Source organism: Capricornis sumatraensis, chromosome 15, assembly GCF_032405125.1.
Source record: "Capricornis sumatraensis isolate serow.1 chromosome 15, serow.2, whole genome shotgun sequence".
NCBI lineage: Eukaryota > Metazoa > Chordata > Mammalia > Artiodactyla > Bovidae > Capricornis > Capricornis sumatraensis.
Window position 1 is genome coordinate 61,648,565 of NC_091083.1, and position 18,213 is coordinate 61,666,777.

Genomic DNA, 18,213 nt, shown 5'->3' on the forward strand with positions numbered 1-18,213 from the left:
AGGGGGAGGAAGGGGAGAACAGCCTGATGCTGGCTAAGCCCCCTCCCCTGGACTCACACAGCCTTCTCAAGGTGGCAGCCCCCTCCCCTGCTGACTTCCTGCCAACACTCTCCAGCACCTAGGCGACCTCTCCAAATCCCCAGCTCACCTTGGATGAACACCTTCCAGTGGGGCTTCTTCTGCCCTCAGGGAAAATCACAACTTGCAAATCACAGCCTTCAATGCCCTGATCCCTGCCCACACCATGACTTGTGTCCTCCTGCTCAAGAGTCCGAAATGCAGTACTTGGATTCAGTCTCAAAAATGACAGAATGATTTCTGTTCGTTTCCAAGGCAAACCATTCAATATCACGGTAATCCAAGTCTATGCCCCAGGCAATAATGCTGAAGAAGCTGAAGTTGAATGGTTCTATGAAGATCTACAAGACTTTCTGGAACTAACACCCAAAAAAGATGTTCTTTTCATTAGAGGGGACTGGAATGCAAAAGTAGGAAGTCAAGAAATACTTGGAGTAATGGGCAAATTTGGCCTTGGAGTACAGAATGAAGTGGGGCAAAGGTTAACAGAGTTTTAACAAGAGAATGCACTGGTCATAGCAAACACCCTCTTCCAACAAAACAAGAGACAACTCTGCACATGGACATCACCAGATGGTCAACACCGAAATCAGATTGATTATATTCTTTGCAGCAAATGATGGAGAAGCTCTATACAGTCGGCAAAAACAAGACCAGGAGCTGACTGTGGCTCAGATCATGAACTCCTTATTGCCAAATTCAGACTAAAATTGAAGGAAGTAGGGAAAACCACTAGACCATTCAGGTATTCAGTTCAGTTCAGTTCTTAGTCACGTCCGACTCTTTGCGACCCCATGAATCGCAGCACACCAGGCCTCCCTGTCCATCACCAATTCCCGAAGTTCACTCAGACTCATGTCCATCGAGTTGGTGATGCCATCCAGTCATCTCATCCCCTGTCATCCCCTTCTCCTCCTGCCCCCAATCCCTCCCAGCATCACAGTCTTTTCCAATGAGTCAGCTGTTCATATCAGGTGGCCAAAGTATTGGAGTTTCAGCTTTAGCATCAGTCCTTCCAATGAACATCCAGGACTGATCTCCTTTAGGATGGACTGGTTGGATCTCCTTGCAGTCCAAGGGACTCTCAAGAGTCTTCTCCAACACTGCTACTTCCACCGTATAGTCGTAAATCCTTTACGACTATATGGTGGAAGTAGCAAATAGATTCAAGGGATTAGATCTGATAGAGTGCCTGAAGAACTATGGATGAAGGTTCATGACATTGTACAGTAGGCAGTGATCAAGACCATCCCCAAGAAAAAGAAAGCAAAAAGGCAAAATGGTTGTCTGAGGAGGCCTTACAACAGCTATGTAAAGAAGAGAAGTGAAAGGCAAAGAAGAAAAGGAAAGATATAAGCATCTGAATGCAGAGTTCCAAAGAATAGCAAGGAGAGATAAGAAAGCCTTCTTCAGCGATCAATGCAAAGAAATAGAGGAAAACAACAGAATGGGAAAGACTAGAGATCGCTTCAAGAAAATTAGAGATACCAAGGGAACATTTCATGCAAAGATGGGCTCGATAAAGGACAGAACTGGTACAGACCTAACAGAAGCAGAAGATATTAAGAAGAGGTAGCAAGAATACACAGAAGAACTATACAAAAAAGATCTTCATGACCCAGATAATCATGATAGATCACTCACCTAGAGCCAGACATCCTGGTATACGAAGTCAAGTGTGCCTTAGGCAACATCACTATGAACAAAGCTAGTGGAGGTGATGGAATTCCAGTCAAGCTATTTCAAATCCTGAAAAAATGATGCTGTGAAAGTGCTGCACTCAATATGCCAGCAAATTTGGAAAACTCAGCAGTGGCCACAGGACTGGAAAAGGTCAGTTTTCATTCCAATCCCAAAGAAAGGCAATGCCAAAGAATGCTGAAACTACCTCACAATTGCACTCATCTCACATGCTAGCAAAGTAATGCTCAAAATTCTCCAAGTCAGGCTTCAACAGTATGCAAACTGTGAACTTCCAGATGTTCAAGCTGGTTTTAGAAAAGGCAGAGGAACCAGAGATCAAATTGTCAACAGCCACTGGATCATCGAAAAAGTAAGAGAGCTCCAGAAAAACATCTACTTCTGCTTTATTGATTATGCCAAAACGTTTGACTATGTGGATCACAACAAACCGTGGAAAATTCTTCAAGAGATGGAAATACCAGACCACCTGACCTGCCTCCTGAGAAATCTGTATGCAGGTCAAGAAGCAACAGTAAGAACTGGACATGGAACAACAGACTGGTTCCAAATCGGGAAAGGAGTACATCAAGGCTGTATATTGTCACCCTGCATATTTAACTTATATCCAGAGTACATCAAGCAAAATGTTGGACTGGATGAAGCCCAAGCTGGAATTAAGATTGCCGGGAGAAATATCAAGTGAAGAAGAACTGAAGAGCCTCTTGATGAAAGTGAAAGAGGAGAGTGAAAAAGTTGGCTTAAAACTCAACATTCAGAAAACTGAGATCATGGCATCCAGTCCCATCACTTCATGGCAAATAGACGGGAAAGAGTGGAAACAATGACAAATTTTATTTTGGGGGGCTCCAAAATCACTGCAGATGGTGACTGCAGCCATGAAATTAAAAGACGCTTGCTCCTTGGAAGAAAAATTATGATCAACCTAGACAACTTCTTAAAAAGCAGAGACATTACTTTGCCAACAAAGGTCCATCTAGTCGAAGCCATGGTTTTTCCAGTAGTCATGAATGGATGTGAGAGTTGACCTGTAAAGAAAGCTGAGTGCTGAAGAATTGATGCTTTTGAACTGTGGTGTTAGAACTCTTGAGAGTTCCCTGGACAGCAAAGAGATCCAACCAGTCCATCCTAAAGGAAATCAGTCCAGAATATTCATTGGAAGGACTGATGCTATAGCTGAAACTCCAATACTTTGGCCACCTGATGCGAAAAACTGACTCACTTGCACAGATCCTGATGCAGGAAAAGATTAAAGGCCGGAGGAGACGGGGACGACAGAGGATGAGATGGTTGGACAGTATTGCCGACTCAATGGACATGAGTTTGAGTAAATTCTAGGACAGGAGTGGACAGGGAGACCTGGCATGCTGCAGTCCACAGGGTCGCAAAGAGTCGGCACCTCGATTGAGCAGATTGGCTTTTTCTGCAGTTGAAATGAGAAATGGAACCAGGAACTAGCAAGAGGAGGGCTCACTTTCACCCCCCACTCCCTCCCGGCGCTAGCACCTAGCACATAGTTTGGGATAAAGGAGGCACAAGGAATTACTTGATGCAAAACCAGATGAGTGAATGGGACTGCTTTGTCACTCAGGGAGGGACAGATGGGGGTCAGAGTACCAAGACACAACAGTGCCTGCTCACGGAGCACACACTTTGCTCTGCTGGGATCTTCTGGGGGACGATCTCAGGGAAGCTTGCAAAGAAAGATCCCCGGCAGAGCTGCTCGATCCCCTTTCTCCAAGGGAAAAATTGAAACTCAGAAAAAGTAGTGAGGGGTTCAGGGCATCGAGCCACGAGATCAGAACCCCGGATCAGAATCCCAAGTCTGTCCAACTCCAGGAGACAGCGATGGCCCAAGGAGCCTCCCTGACCTGTTCCTTGAAGGGCAGTGAATGTAGCCTGGGGAAGATGGCTTTGGGGCAGAACCTTTGGGAGCTGCACAGAGAACCTGCTGCCTCCCGTAGCCCCTGGTCGGATCTTTGCTCCTCACCCTCTACCATAGCTCTTGAGATCTTGTGTAATCTCTGTCTCCCTCTGGCCACCTCTGGTCCTCTGACCTTTGCCCCTGGACAAAGGCAGTAATTATTGTCCCCACTTGGTGCCTTCAGACCTTTCCACTTCCTCCCCCTGAGGTTGAATTCACAGAGAAACCATGATCATAACATTCAGGCTGCCTGGTAGAAAGGAGACTGAGTTTTGCCAACACAATGTGCAGCAAAAATATCTCTCTTTTAAAAGGGAGAAAGAGAGAGAAATTTAAAGACTCAAGATCAGTAACATGTAATTATCATCTGGTTGGGGCGGAGAATTCTAATAGTTTCCAGAAAAACACAAGCAATGAAAAAGGAGTGTGCTTTTCAAGGCAAAAAGGGACCTGGGCTCCAGCAGGCAGTGGCGCCATTTTGAAACTCCCGTGGCCTTTGAGGTCCTGCCCAAGCAGAGTAGGGAGCCCCTAGCATCCTCTCCCCTCTTTTGTCTTCCACACTGGACAGGAGTCTCTGAGAGTGTAGGAACTACCTGTGAACTCAGCCTCAGACCTGCTCAATACAGAAGCTCTGCTGAACAGATATACTTCAAAGCATAGAGGAGCTTCTTGCTCCTTTCTTGGGGTGAAAACAGCTTCAAAATGGCAGGGACAGCTAAGTATCTTCTAATATCTTATCCCCTATTTGGAAGTTAATCAATCCCCCAGTTTTAGCTAGGTAGCATGGTAGCCCAGAATAAAGACCTTCTTTCCCAGCCTCCCTCCTGGGCTCTGAGACTGAGGGATGTCAGGGGAATGTCTGTGCAATTCATGAGTGTTCTTAAAGGAGAGACACTTATTCTTCTTCCCTTGCTTCCTTCCTCCTGTAAGGAATGGAGTTGTGATGGCTGGAGCTTGAGCAGCCATCTTAGAACATAAAGCCCACAAATGGCAGAGCAACAAAATAGAAGGGGCCTGGGCCTCAACACTATGGTGTTGGGCTACCCACCAGACTGTTACAGGAGAAAGAAAGAAGTTTCTGTATAGTGTAAGTCACTGATATTTCAGTGAAAGACCATCCTTATAGTCAAAATTACCTTGAAATTCTCTTAAGTAGAGAAGAGGAAATGCAAGTTAATTAAAACTTTAAAAGTAAGAATCCCATTCAATGTGGTAAGATGTTCACAGCAGGTTCATGGTTTCCATTCCAGGTGTACCATGGAACGCTAAGGAAGGAGGAACCCATCCACATTAAATTGTTTTTTTTACTTCCTCTTTCTCACTTGCTTTTTTTTTTTTGCCTAGTGTCTAATCTTGGGCTCTCCTGGCATCTCAGCTCATAAAGAATCTGCCTACAATGCAAGAGACCCTGGTTCAATTCCTGGGTCAGAAAGATCCTGTGGAGAAGGGATAAGTCACCCATTCCAGTATTCTTGGGCTTCCCTGGTGGCTCAGACAGTAAAGAATCTGCCTGCAATTCAGGATACCTGCGTTTGATCCCTGGGTTGGGAAGACCCCCTGAAGGAGGGCATGGCAACTCACTCCAGGATTCTTGCCTGGAGAATTCCACGGACAGAGGAGCCTGGCAGCCTACAGTCCTTTGGGTCGCAAAGAGTCAAACACGACTGAGCAACTAAGCACAGCACAATGTCTAAAGTTATGTTATGGAGATCTATCAGTCACATGGCATTTTCTAAATGAAGCAAATTTTGTAAACACCTACTAAGTGACAGATAAACATGCTTTTCCTTATCTGTTATTTCTGTTTCATAATTAAAACAAGGCTCAGAGAGGAACTGACACACTGTTAGGGAGAAGAAGGGTTGCAGCTCAGAGGTGGGTGATGGGGAACAGAGCCCTCCAAACGTGTGCATACAGACACAAACCAGAAGCAGCTGACCCTCAGATTGGACTCTAGTGTGACCTGCAAATCCACCAGGTAACCAGGTCTAGGCCCAAGTCGGAGTGTCCACACTAAGGTCAGCATGGCTGAGAAGCCAGAATATGGTCAGATGGAGTTGGGGTTATCCTAGGATGGGGGACAAGTGAGAGCCACCCCCGCTAAATCAGAGGAACTGGGCAAGGGGAGCCGGGACTCAGGTTGGTGAGCGTGCGCCACCTAGTGGTCGGTCCCGGCGTGGCGCCTCCCAGCCGCCCACAGTGACTCAGCCTGAGCCTGAGCTCAGAAGACACCTGACAATCTCTCCCAATACACCCAATTAATCCTCATTTAAAATTAACGTTGTCAGCGCACATAGAGACACACGTTTCTTCTGTTTTACATTAAAAAGGAGCACAAATATCGTTGCGGCTTCCTATTTTTATTGAGTTGTCCAACACTTCACCTCTGGTTCAAGTGAAGTCCTCTAGGACTTCCAGCCCTGCCTCCCAAGATGGGGACTTACTTGGTCTGAGAGTGGACAGGGCATCGGGATTTTTCTTGCTTGCTCTGCAAATGTTGCAGGGATAAACCAAGTCTGGCTCCATGTTGGAACAGTTTCTAATTTGCTCTCTGTTGCTTTTGTTATTATAATCACCCATAATGGCCTGCCTCAGAATCCTGCCCCCTCTGCCTGACTGCTAAACTAGAGTGCCTTTGTTCAGAACCCTGCCCACCTGTAGATGGCAGGAAGGAAGAAATGAACACATCCCCTGCCTGAGGCTCGCCATTCGATGTTCGCAAGATTAATGGCCTTTTTACTTTGTTTCCTCAACTCCCTCCACCTCTGATCTGTGAAAGAACCTGGCATCCAGACCCCATAAGATGGTTATTTTAAGACAATAGTATGCCATCTTCTCGGTCAGCTGGCTCTCCAAATAAAGTTGTATTTCTTGCCTCAACACCTCGTCTCTGATTTGTTGGCCTGTTGTGCAGTGAGCCGGGAGAACTTGGACTCGGGAACACAAAGATAACTTTGCGATACGCCTTCGGGGCCCTTTCCATGGCTGTACTTATTCCCAAGTGCCTCCCTTTGCAGAAATGCTGCGGATGGTGTTCCCCTGGGAGCCCGGGACTGGCACCTACTCCTTGGCCTCAGCTGAGACCCTGAGCCCTTGACCCTCTGGGCTGCCTCGCACAAAGCCCTTCACCTCTGTTGGCCTCAGTTTCCCCTTCTGTCACCTGGACTGAGCAGGGTCTCTGAACTGTTTGGGGAGGTCAATGGCCCCTGTAAGAATTTTCAGAAGCGATGGGTCTTTTTTTCCAGAACCAGGTCAGTGGGTGCCCAGCTATGCTCATGGCTGTAGAGGTGCCTGAATTAACCCTTTTAGTCCTCGCCACCACCTCTTGAGGTCACTCCTTTTATTAGCTCATTTCATAGATGGGAAAACTAAGACATAAATAGGTAAAATAACCTGTCCAAGGTCCCACAGCCAGTAAATGGTGGGGCTGAGTTAGAACCTGAGCATCTCTGTGATCTTGGACAAGTGGCCTCATTGACCCGAGCCTCAGTTTCCTGAGAAAAGAGACCCTAACTAGATCCTAACCTGTAGATGAGTCAGGGGCACATGAGGTTGGAAAGTACATAGTAAGTACTCATTAAAGAGTCCTCCTTTTTTTTTTTTAATTAGAGGATAATTGCTTTTTAATGTTGTGGTCTCTGCTGTACATCAACACTGTCGTTGGTTTGATATGCACACACATATGTGGTTTTGATGATCACAAGCGCTCAGCCACTCACCCACCCAGGTATCTTGGCCTGTGGCTGGGGGAGTCAAGGTGGACAGTGGTGGGAAATCCCCCCAGCCCCAGAAGAAGCTCTGGTCTCCTCCATCTCAGCAGCTCCCTACCAATATCTAGTAGAAGGCCTAACTGTGTCTTGCTCAATTCAGCTTTCGATTTTGTTTCTCTCAAAAACCACACATAAGAGTTTCATTTTCATTTTCTCCAGAGACTGATCAGGTTGGCTGCCTAGGGCCCCATTTCCGGGGTGTGAACAGCTGACAGCTGACAGCTGTCCGGATGAAGCTGGAGTGTCTTCACAGCTGCTAGAAGCACCAGCCTGGCCCACAAGAGTACACACAGCCTTGACCGGACCCACCTTATGCAGGCCCCAGGGTCAGAGCCTGCTGCTGACTCCAAGTCTCCCAGGCTCCCTGCAGCTGCTGCCAGCATGGCCGAGGTCCCTGCTGACCCAGGAGACACAGGTACTTTTTTCCTTCTAAGGACCCGCGGGAGTGCCCGGGCGGGACTTAACTTTTCTTCTGGTTCCTTTTCTTGGTTCAGATGACAACCACAATAGGCTAATACCTGAAGGCACCACCGTAACAAGAGAGGGAGAGAGCATTGCATCGGGTTCAATCCGTGTGCGTTTTGCAGGAACCCTCAGGGGAAGCCCGCTGAGGTTCCCACCTCACTCCCGAGATCTCAGGCAGCACAGGTGAAATGACTCAGGGGACCACGGCTGAGCGTGGGGCCTGAACACCCACCTTCACTTTCGTTTTGAGGAAGGAGGGAAGTTGCTTTGCTTGTACGTGGCTTTCCTCCTGCTGCTGTTCTTTTATTGAATGGCGCACATGAAACTTAACTGGCACTGAACAGAGCTGATTCCTAGGGTCCCCACCGAAAGGGTGTGGGCTGGGGGCTGAGGTGCTTTTTGTCTGTCTTTGTTCTGTGATCAGTAACTATCTGAACCTCACCATGATCTGAAGTAGTCATGAATCTCACCATTTCAAAGATGGGGAAATGGAGGTCACACAGCTGGTAGGTGGCAGAGTTTTGGCTCAAACCCAGGAAAATATGCTGTGTCAGGGAAGGGGGTTAACTGGGAGTGGCCCAGAATCCCAGGGTGGGTTCCCAGGTTCCTGTTGTATTTTCCCAAGGAGACTTGTCAGGGGCACTGGGTAACTGAATTTGACTTGTTCCCCAGCAGGTTTTCCTTTTAACTGATGTATCGTTTACACCTCATCCCATTTTGCAATTTCTGGTTCAGCAGCCAGAAGACTCAGTGGGGGAGGCAAGCCCAGCCTTCACTGCATGGACCCCATTTCCTCTTTGGGGTCAGGGAACTGCAGGAGGAGGAAGAGAGAGAGGCTCACCCAGGAGCAGGTTTTTCAGGAATCAAAACTCTTTTCAAGGCTAGGCAAAGCATCAGTGGGTGGGACGGGTATGACAGTCTCGGGGGTAGTGTTTAGTGAGTGAAGCTCAGGCTGGGTGACCCCAGGGGTTGTAATGCACGTCACCTGCCCCCAGAAGAAAGCAAACGTTCCACCCACAAGAGCAAGCCACAGTGCCCAGCGCAGAGCTGGTAAACAGGTCATCCGCTAGCGCTGCCCACTCAGAATCCAGCAAGAACCCAGAAGTCAAAGGGCTGGCCTGCTGCCCTGGGAGGGTAGCTCGGCCTTCCCAAGAAAGGCCCTGCTTTGCATTCCCATGGTGTTCTCAGGGGCAGACACTTTCTCTCCCAGCGCCATGCACTGTTGGCTCTGCGCCCACCAGTTCTCTCACTCCCCACAGGGCAGCCGGCTTGGGTTTATGGGAGCCTGCCTGGGAGGAGTAGGGGCTATTTGGAAAGTTGCTCTTTGAGCCTAGAGGCATCCTGCTTAGGACCATTAACTCTGGCAGAGGGGAGGAGGAAACAGCGGCCTTGGAGGAGCGCCCATCCCCTGCCCAGGCCATCTGAGCACACATCTACCCAGTAGTGGACACTCACTGTTTCATCCAGTCCCTCCTCCATTCAAATGCTGTTAATAGTTCGTGAGACCCTACTGCATGCCTGGCCCATGGCTAGACACAGAACCACTACAGTGAACCTGGCAGTCACAGCAGCGGATCCCTGGGGACACTCTGCAGGGGACCCACACAGGACCAGCATCCCACCTGCTCAGGGCACTCAGGACAGCCTTCCAGCATTGGAGTCTGAGTGAGAACTCACCCTGGACAGGTGGAAAGGGGGGGAAGAGCACGCCTGGCAAAGGGAATGGCATGTGCAAAGGCCCAGGGGTGAGTACGGCTGAAAGGAATTCAAACAGGTTGGCACTTGAAGGGCAGCAGAGGGTGGGTAAAGATGAGGCTGGCAGAACGGGTTCTGCCAGCCAAGAGGAGGGTGGACTGGAGGGAACCTGGAGTTGGTGGAACTGCTGTCTTCGAGGGGGGAGTGGAGGCAGAGGAAAGGAGAAGGGGTTGAGAGAGTCTGCAGCGGCACCACCAGGACTCCGTGGTTGGGCAGCAGGGTGCAAGCTCTGTTTCTGAACGCCTGCTGGGCTTCTGGGGGGGGTGAACAGTGACATCGCCCCTGTGGATGGTGAGCCCGAGGAGCAGATTCCACAGGGCAGGGTGGATGGGGGATGGAGGGCACCAGGGACAGGCCTCACTTCCCTGGCTCCTCGGCTCCGCCCTTACCCTCCTGCATCCTGCCGCCTCCACTCTCCTCTGCTCTGAGGACACCTGAGGGCTGACTGTTCTCATCTGTCCTCCAGTGCTCACACAGGCAGGGGACACTCGGAAGGCCTGGCAGCTCCTCTGGCCACCAGACTGTCCGGCCCAGGTCATTTCTGAGCAGCCCACGCGCCCCTCCCTGAAGACAAGGAGACACTGATGGGTGTCTACTTCAACCTCTGTGCCTCCGTCTGCCCTAGATCCCTCTCTGGGGGGCGCCTGATGGCCCAGGCCGGGTCATGGGGACCTCAGTTCTGTCTCTGCCCCTGTCTACCTCTCCCAGACCTTGAGCAGAGGATTCTGGAGGTGTTGAGGGATGCTGGCTCCCCTGTGAAGACCACCCAACTGTTAAAGAAATTGCAAGTGCCCAAGAAGAAGCTCAACCAGCTCCTCCACAAGATGAAGCAGGAGTCAAAAGGAGTCATGCTCGCAGGCCCTGCGATGTGGTGCTTGGGCGACAGCGGGACCAAAGAAATGGTTCCCACAGAGCGGGGTAACCTCTTACCGCGGGTGGGAGAGGTGGGGGTGCGGGACCCAGCATGAGCGGTCCTGGTAGCGACCAAGCCCAGATTTGGACCTGGGTTCAAGTACGGGCTCTGCCCTTGAGGGTGCATGCTGTCTTCTTACTGCATCCTGATTTCTTTCTCTGGCCAATGGAGGCGAGAGGATTTGATGCAAATGGCTAAGCCCATGCCAGCACGTAGTAGATGCTCAGCAAAACTTTAATAATGATGATTATGACATGACCAATGACACAATAATAATTAAGCATCACATGAGATCCGCTTCTCTGGTTCTGCAGCCCATGGACCTAAACAGCTGACATGTGTCAGGTACTTATAAAAAGCCGTTGCAGGACCAGGGTTGGGGGAGGGGGGCTGAAAGTGAAAGTGTTAGTCACTCAGTCATGTCCAACTCTTTGCGACACCATGGACTGTAGCCCACCAGGCTCCTCTGTCCATGGAATTCTCCAGGCAAGAATATTGGAGTGGGTAGCTGTTCCCTTCTCGAGGGAATCTCCCCAACCTAGGGATTGGACCCAGGTCTCCCATATTTACAGTCTGAGCCACCAGGGAAGCCCAGAAGTGGGTGGGGCAGGATTTGAAGCTAAGTTCCTGTAACTCTAGAATCTGAGTTTGGAGATCCATATGCTGGGTCCTCTATAGAGCAGCCCGCCTTTGTCTGGCAGAATCCACGTCCCCTCTCCCGTTCCTTCACCCCCTGACCATCTTTCTTTCTCCAGTGGAGAGGCCCCAGCAAGATGCAGTTGCAGTTCCAAAGAAGCCGGGCCCAGAGCTCAGTGAACAGCGTAAGCATCCTGGTTTCATTCAGCGCCGGGTCCCTCTGCCCCCAGACTCTCACGGTCACTCAGGAAGCTACACGTGTCCAGCGACAACCGCCCCACCCACTGAAAGGTCCCCACACTGCACACAGTGTTCAGAGGCAAGGCTCTGCCTCTTGGGGAAAGAGGCTAAGTGACTGAGAAATCATTGGTCTGATGAATGGTTAGCATTTGCTGTGCACCTAGTGTGGGCAGGCACTGTCTGGAGCCCCTGGAGAGAATTCCCAACCCCCAGAGCTACCTCTGCGGTGCAGTATTATTATTGTGTCCATTTCACAGATGAGGAAAATGGGCACAGGGGCTGGTAAGCAGGGGAGTAGATCCAGCCTCCAGGGTCCTCTTTAACCACCTGCCTCCCACCTCCCAGAGAAAGAGATCTACCAGTTTCTGGAAGCCCATGGGCCCCATAAAGCCCTGATGATCGCCAAGGCCCTGGGGATGAAGACAGCAAAGGAAGTCAACCCAGACTTGTATGCAATGAGGGACAAGCACCTCCTGGACTTTGACCAGAAATCAAACTCTTGGACAATTTATCAATCAGGTAGGCCCTTACCCTGGACAGGGCAGAGGGCAGAGCTGTGAAGAGAAATTGTAACACGCAAGCCCTGGTCCTTGCTGGGTTCCTGCTAGGAGCTTCCCCACCTTGTCAGAAGCTGGAGTCTTGCGGACCTGTCCCTGGCAGGGGATTCCAGGAGGGAGGGGAATGCTGGTGGAAGTAACCAGGGAGGGCTTCCTGGAGGTGGGGTCCACCCCTGACTGTATCAACCCTGGGACACAGGTCTCAGTCTGAATTTGCTAACAGTTTTCTGTAAGCATTTTGCCCAACTTGGAGTTTTAAAGGTGCTGAAGGAGTTGGCTAGGCTGGGCTTACATACCCACAGGTGGAGTCCCAGAACTGACTTAGGCATTACAAACAGCAGGCCTAAGGCCTAGAGCCTCCAGTACTTTTAGGGGGTCACCAAATGCTCCAATTTCTCTTTAAATTAGAAGAAAAAAAATGGATATCATAGTAAGAATGAATAGCTAATAATTCCAGCTGAGTTATATTTGCCTTTATCCCAATACAGTCATTAAATGCAATTTTAAATGCTCACAAAGACACAAGAGCCAAGGGCCCACGAAGGTGGGAATGTGGCCCTTTGTGTGGAGCCCACGTGGAGCTGACACCCCTGCTTAAGGCACCCAAGGAGGGCCTCAGCTTCTTAAATGTTAGATGTTAAACAGTGGTGACTACTCCAAATTCTTAAAAATGCCTTGTGAACCAAACAAAGCTTTTCCCATGGTTAGAAGCAGCCCGTGGGCAGCTCCCTAAAGGGAGAGAGGAAAGTTCCCTAAAGGAAAGCGGAGGTTAGGGCTGTGGTTTCCTCGCAGTGGGAGGGGGCAGAGGGTGCAAGCAGCGAGGCACCTGCTGCCCTCCCGCGGTGGCAGAGGACACATGGGTAGGGTGGCCTGTGGGACAAAGTACAAGCTTACCTGCAGTGTTTGGTAAACACTCTGGCTCCTGGGGCCCACCTGGGCCCACTGACTCAGAACCCCAGGGTGGGCCCCTGGGAATTCGTGTTTTAACCAGCCCCCTCCAGGAGATTCTGGTGCTGTGGACTAGTATTTGGAACTTCTGACCCCTTACGAGGCACAAAGGGATTGAGTGGAATATTATTTTGCAGAAGGTTCTAGAAATCAGTCCACCCCAGTTATTTACCAGCAAAATCCAATCAACATGATCTGTCAGAAGGGACCAAACAGCCACATTTCCATCCAGAACTGTGAAGATATCCAGATTGGACACGGGAATCTCCTAGTGAGACATATGGGATCTGGGGAAAACGGTGAGTCTTCTGAGATGCCTAGGAGAGGGGCCCTGTCCATCTGGGTGGGGTGAGGAGCAGGGGGTACATGTCTCCAGGGAGAAAGGGCAGCTATCAGATTTCCAAGGTCCTTTCTGGCTTTCCCCCAAATCAGGCTCTCTCTCCTTGTGCCTGGATCAAACCCTTCCTGCATTCCCTTTACTCTGCCATCTTTCGCCACATTTTCCACAAGAAACAACTTCCTTCACTCTCTCTTACTAAGATGTCACAAGGTATCGTTGTAACATGTGTTTGTTCCAAGACACTGTTTCTTCCCTCATGTTAACATTTCATAAACTGGGATCCCTCTTACTGGGTGCATCGTAGCTTTGATGGAATAACAGTAAGCAAGTGAGTACCTACTCCATGCCAGGCACTGTGGGGAGAGGGGACAGGGCCACCTCTCAGTTCAGCTACAGGACATGAGTGAAAGCATTGACCCCAAACTTGGGATACCCCCTTGACCTCGAGAGAGCCCTTCCCCGCTCTGGGCCACAGTTTCCCTAACTGTGAAATGAGGAACTTTGTTCTAGAATCTAAATCAACCTTTCCCCACCTTCAGTCCTCTGAGCTCCACCTTCCATAATTTTGGCTGAGTCCCTGGCTAACTGTTTACTCAGTGTTGCTAAATGGTTTACCTTTTATTCTACTCAAATTCACTTTAAAGTAAACTTTTACAGCATTACCTTGAAAACCACAAAGGTCACCATGAAAATAAATGCTGAGAAAATAAAACAATGTCAGAGTCCCTGAGGGCTCTGGGTCAACACCAAGTTTACCCCCAAGGAGACTTTTTCCCAATAGGCCCAGAGGGGTAAAAATGGCTAGGAACAGAGGGCATGCTCAGTATTTGGGTTTTCAATGCCCCATTGATACCCCAGGCATCCCAGTTATAAAACCCTGGAAACCCACGCTAACTGTTCTGCCGATCCACCTGCGCTTCAATTCAGAGCCTAAAGTAATCACTCCCAGTCTGCTGGTGTCTGCTCTGTCTGGCTAGGATTTACCTGTGTGCATAGTGGGGAGGGGGTGGGAAGAGTGGTAGCAGAGGGTGGGGCTTAAGGGTCATGTTTCCGTGTCCTTTACCAGGCTCCTCAGCTCCCTGCTACCTCCCTCCAATGGCTTCTGCTGATCCCTCAACTCTGGATTCCCTGGCTGGATCCAGGGGGCCCCAGGACATCCGGATGGAGAAGTCTGTGCTCAGGCGAGTTCAGATGGGACATGGCAATGAGATGCGACTTCACAGCAACCCAGCCAAGGGCTCTGCCTGCGGCGCCTTTGACAGCCCCCCAGGTAATGAGACAATGGGCTGCCATCCTGCCCCCACCCCACCCCATCTGGCCTCCTCAATACATGGGACTTGAGCCAGTCCTTGTGGTGAGAGAGGCATAATGGGAAATTCTTTCCATCCCACCAAGAGGCTGTCCACAGAGTAGAGCAAGGGGGTCTGGCAGAGTTAACACGAGGATTCCCATTCCTGCTACTCACCTAGGAAACCTCGATGTCCTCATCTCTACAATGGGCAGGGATCATTTCCTGGGCCAGATGAAGCAGAGACAAAGGAGATGGCTGGGCTGGAAAGGCATCTAAGGAGTCTTCTAGGTGCTGTTGACCAGAGGGCCGAGGCGATGTCCTCGCTGGCACTGGGCATCCAGAGACAGGCTGGGGGAGATGCAGCAGAGGCCTGGGAGAGGGAGCCCCAGGGATGCCAGGGCACAAGTTTCCAGAAGAGAAGAGGCTGTAAGATCAAGGGAGGGTCACGGGGTCTGGCAGCAAGGGGTCTGCGGTGAGCTGAGGGGCCAGAAGGAGCGAGGGCAGTGGAAGAAGGTGAGACAGAGCATGTCCAGCTCTCTTTTGAAGTTTGGCAGGGGAGGCAGGAGCAAGATGGCAGGGGCTGGGGACTGGGCCGGGGGCCACGTGAAGATTCTAACTGAAGATGGAGATGGTGTTCCAGAGCTGCCAGAAGGCAGGCAGCAGAGGGGCAGGGACAGGGGTCCGCGGGGGCAGTGGTTGAGTGCCTGGGGAGGCACAGAGGACCAGGTCAGTGGGGACGGGCAGCAGGAGGGGAGCTCAAGCTGGCAGACCCAGGGGCCGAGAGAGCTGGCAGCCCAGGCATGCACATACAGAGTCACCACGTGAGGCCACGTGTCTGCCAATGACAGAGCATGGCATGGACCACGGCAGGGAGGCTCCAGGAGGACGGTCAGCTGTGGAGGATCTGGGAGCCATGTTGGAGGTCAGGCCTGCTGTCCAGCGGCTCACACCCCCTCCCCGAATCCCTTTCTATGACCAACCTGCAGCCTCTGTCCTGGGTACCAGCCCAGAAGCTTCCATCGAAATTCAAATCCCTGAACCAGGACCTCAGTCCGAAGGGGTCACGTCCCAGAGAGTCCACATTCGCTCCTGCTTCCTCGAGGACACCACCGTCGGCAACAGCAACAGGATGACGGTCCACCCGGGGGCAGCTGATGTCAAGGGAGTCCAAAGGCCTCGGGAAACCGGAGGGGATGCAGGTGAGCCTGGGGCAGGGTGGGGCCCCCATGCTCTCTCTCCCATTCGCTCAACAGTCCTGAATCTCCCGTTTCCTGGAGTCGGGGAGGCAGGAGAGTCGTGGCAGAAGTGGAGAACACCTAACCCATCACTCAGCTGGGAGCCTCTGCTTCCCCATCCATCAGTTGAGGGTTAGAGGAGCCCATGGCTCCTGGGCTGTGGGGAGGATTGCATGCCCTCCACTCACTGCTGCCGCACCTGGACCAGACCAGTGACACGTTTGTGGGGCCTGGTGCGGCAAGAAAAAGCAAGGCTCCTTGTTCAAAATTTAGGAAGAATTTCAAGCCAAAGACAGGAAAGCAGTAAGCCGAACACAGGCCCGTCTGAAGGGCCTGTGTGACCACCCAAGCCACATGCCCTGAGGCTGGGCTGCCTTGGAACCTTCTGGAACGTGATCGCTCCTCTACTCTTAGTCACCCAGCTCACTAATTCTTCCCCACGAATAATGCTGTAGCCACCTTACGCTTCTCCCACGTCTTCAGTTGTTAGGAAGAAGTCACTCATTCATTCATTCACCCACCCACTTTGGCCCCACTCCTGCACGCAAACCCTCCCCATCCTTGGAGATACAGCTAAGAGCACAAAGAGACAAATACACCCCACTCATGAGATAAGAGTCCAGTGGCAAGTGGAGACTAGCCTTTTGAGACCAGCGCGAAAAAGAACTCTAAAACAGGAGGCAGCAGGTAGGCAGCGGTGTGACCTAGTAGATGTGCCTTAGCCAGGCCGACAGAGACCCTCCGGATGAGGTGGCATCTGTGCCCAGGCCTGTAGGAAGGGAGGAACCAGACAAGCATAGATGTGGGAAGAGCACTGCAGGCAGAGGGAACAGCAAGTGCAAAGGCCCTGAGCTGGGAACAAGGCCCAGAACCACACACATGAGCCCAGGGAGCAGAGGGATGTGATCCAGTGGGCAAGGCTGGGTCTCTCCCTGATGGGAAGCCCAGGAAAAAGGCCTGGGTCTTATCTGAAGTGAGCTGGGGAGGCCTGGGGGGCTGGAGCAGGGGGACCGCATGATGTGGGGCACAATTTAAGAGTCTGACCAAAGATAATCTGAATCAAAGGCAGGGAGGGAGTGGGAGCACTGGTCTGGGGGAGAAAGGATAGGGCTTCGTAGATGGGGACGTGAGGCCATCCACCCGTGAAGCCTGCACCCCAGGGAGCGGCTTCAGCAACCATGAACCAAGTCACCTCGGTTGTTCAGTTGTTCGTGGGGAGATGGCTGATGTGTTCCTGGGGTCCCTTCTCTTCCCCAGAGCCTCCCCACCGAGATGCACCATCCAGAAGCGAGGTCCCTCCTGTTGGCAGTCGGGCCGACCCTGACAGCGCTGAAACGCTCATCTCAGAAAACCTGGCAGCTACGACCCTTGAGAGGCATGACTCCGAAAACACAGAAGACACCTGCTGAGTGATGGACCCAAAGAGCCGGTGTCCCCAGAGGGGTGGGACTCAGGGCAAACAGCCTGCAGGCAGACACACAGAAAGAGCCTGGGGGCGGGTGAGCTCTCTGCTGCCATGTTATTTTTTACCTTCTCGCCTCCAGACACGTGACCAGTGTGGGTCAGCATTTGGGTTGGACCCGGCATGGTGTGAGGGCTGTGTTGAGGCAGTCTGAGTGCGGCTTGGAATAGAGTTTCCAGAAAGGAGTGAGTTTATTAAGAACAAAGGCCAGAAGTAAAGTGGGCACTGCAATCACAGTGGGCCGTCAGGTCCCCACAGGCCTGAGCAGCTGCTCTCCGAGTGCTGTCCCCTCCCTATGTTGTGGCCAGGTTTGTCCTGCTCTGTCCGGGTCTGGTCTCTTGATGGCTGCTCTGCTTCCTGTCACCAGGCTCAGTTCCTCCGGCCACCCCTGCCCCTACCATCTATCCCCGCTGTGCGACCCCTCAGCCTGATGGGCAGAGACTGCTCTGGTTGGGGCCACGGGGTGGTGGTGGGGGGGTCAGAGGGCAAAGCTGGCACCCACAGCATGTGGACAGGAAGAGAAGCCAGGGGGCAGACACTGGGGTCTGGAAGCTAGACTTGGCCTGAACGGTGCTGGCTCCGCACCCCGTGGGGCCTCCTCTGGCTGCTGAGATGTCTGCGAGCCATGCTAGAGGGGGCATCTGGGTGGGCCCAAGCTGGATCTCCAGCCGGGGAGGGCAGGGATAGGGCCTGATCATGCCTGAAGACCTAGGGTGGGGGTGGGGCTGGGCTGGAGGCGCCCTGTGACATATTGTGCTTTTCCCGTGTGCTCTGTGTGTGTCTGGGCTGTGCCTGGGGTTTCACAAATAAAGTCTTGTGGCAGCAGTGGGGAAAAATAAAAAGGACTTGCCTGGCTGGTGCTGGCTTCCCACCCTTCGGCTCCTGAGAAGTGTAGCCA

The 18,213-nt window shown here is 51.6% G+C and overlaps 1 protein-coding gene across 3 annotated transcripts; it reads left to right on the top strand.

Moving 5' to 3' along the window:
* The first annotated feature begins 7,737 nt into the window (after positions 1–7,737).
* On the top strand, positions 7,738–17,920 carry ZBP1 (Z-DNA binding protein 1). Of its 3 annotated transcripts, XM_068987355.1 has the most exons (8): positions 7,738–7,888; positions 10,402–10,611; positions 11,362–11,427; positions 11,828–12,001; positions 13,125–13,286; positions 14,394–14,597; positions 15,605–15,817; positions 17,111–17,920. In XM_068987355.1, exons 1-8 carry the CDS (start codon positions 7,786–7,788, stop codon positions 17,260–17,262), a joined length of 1,284 nt encoding a protein of 427 aa, XP_068843456.1. In that variant the 5' UTR covers positions 7,738–7,785; the 3' UTR covers positions 17,263–17,920. The 3 variants fall into 3 exon arrangements, with proteins under 3 accessions (XP_068843456.1, XP_068843454.1, XP_068843455.1); XM_068987353.1 differs by lacking the exon at positions 7,738–7,888 and having other exon boundaries at positions 9,959–10,611; XM_068987354.1 differs by lacking the exon at positions 7,738–7,888 and having other exon boundaries at positions 9,959–10,611; positions 13,128–13,286.
* Positions 17,921–18,213: the final 293 nt, after the last annotated feature.

Coding starts and splice junctions, on each gene's coding strand:
- ZBP1 (XM_068987353.1), top strand. CDS start 10,278: ATGGGTGTCTACTTCAACCTCTGTGCCTCCGTCTGCCCTAGATCCCTC. Junction 12,002..13,124: donor TTGGACAATTTATCAATCAG/GTAGGCCCTTAC, acceptor ATTATTTTGCAG/AAGGTTCTAGAAATCAGTCC. Junction 14,598..15,604: donor CGCCTTTGACAGCCCCCCAG/GTAATGAGACAA, acceptor ACCAACCTGCAG/CCTCTGTCCTGGGTACCAGC.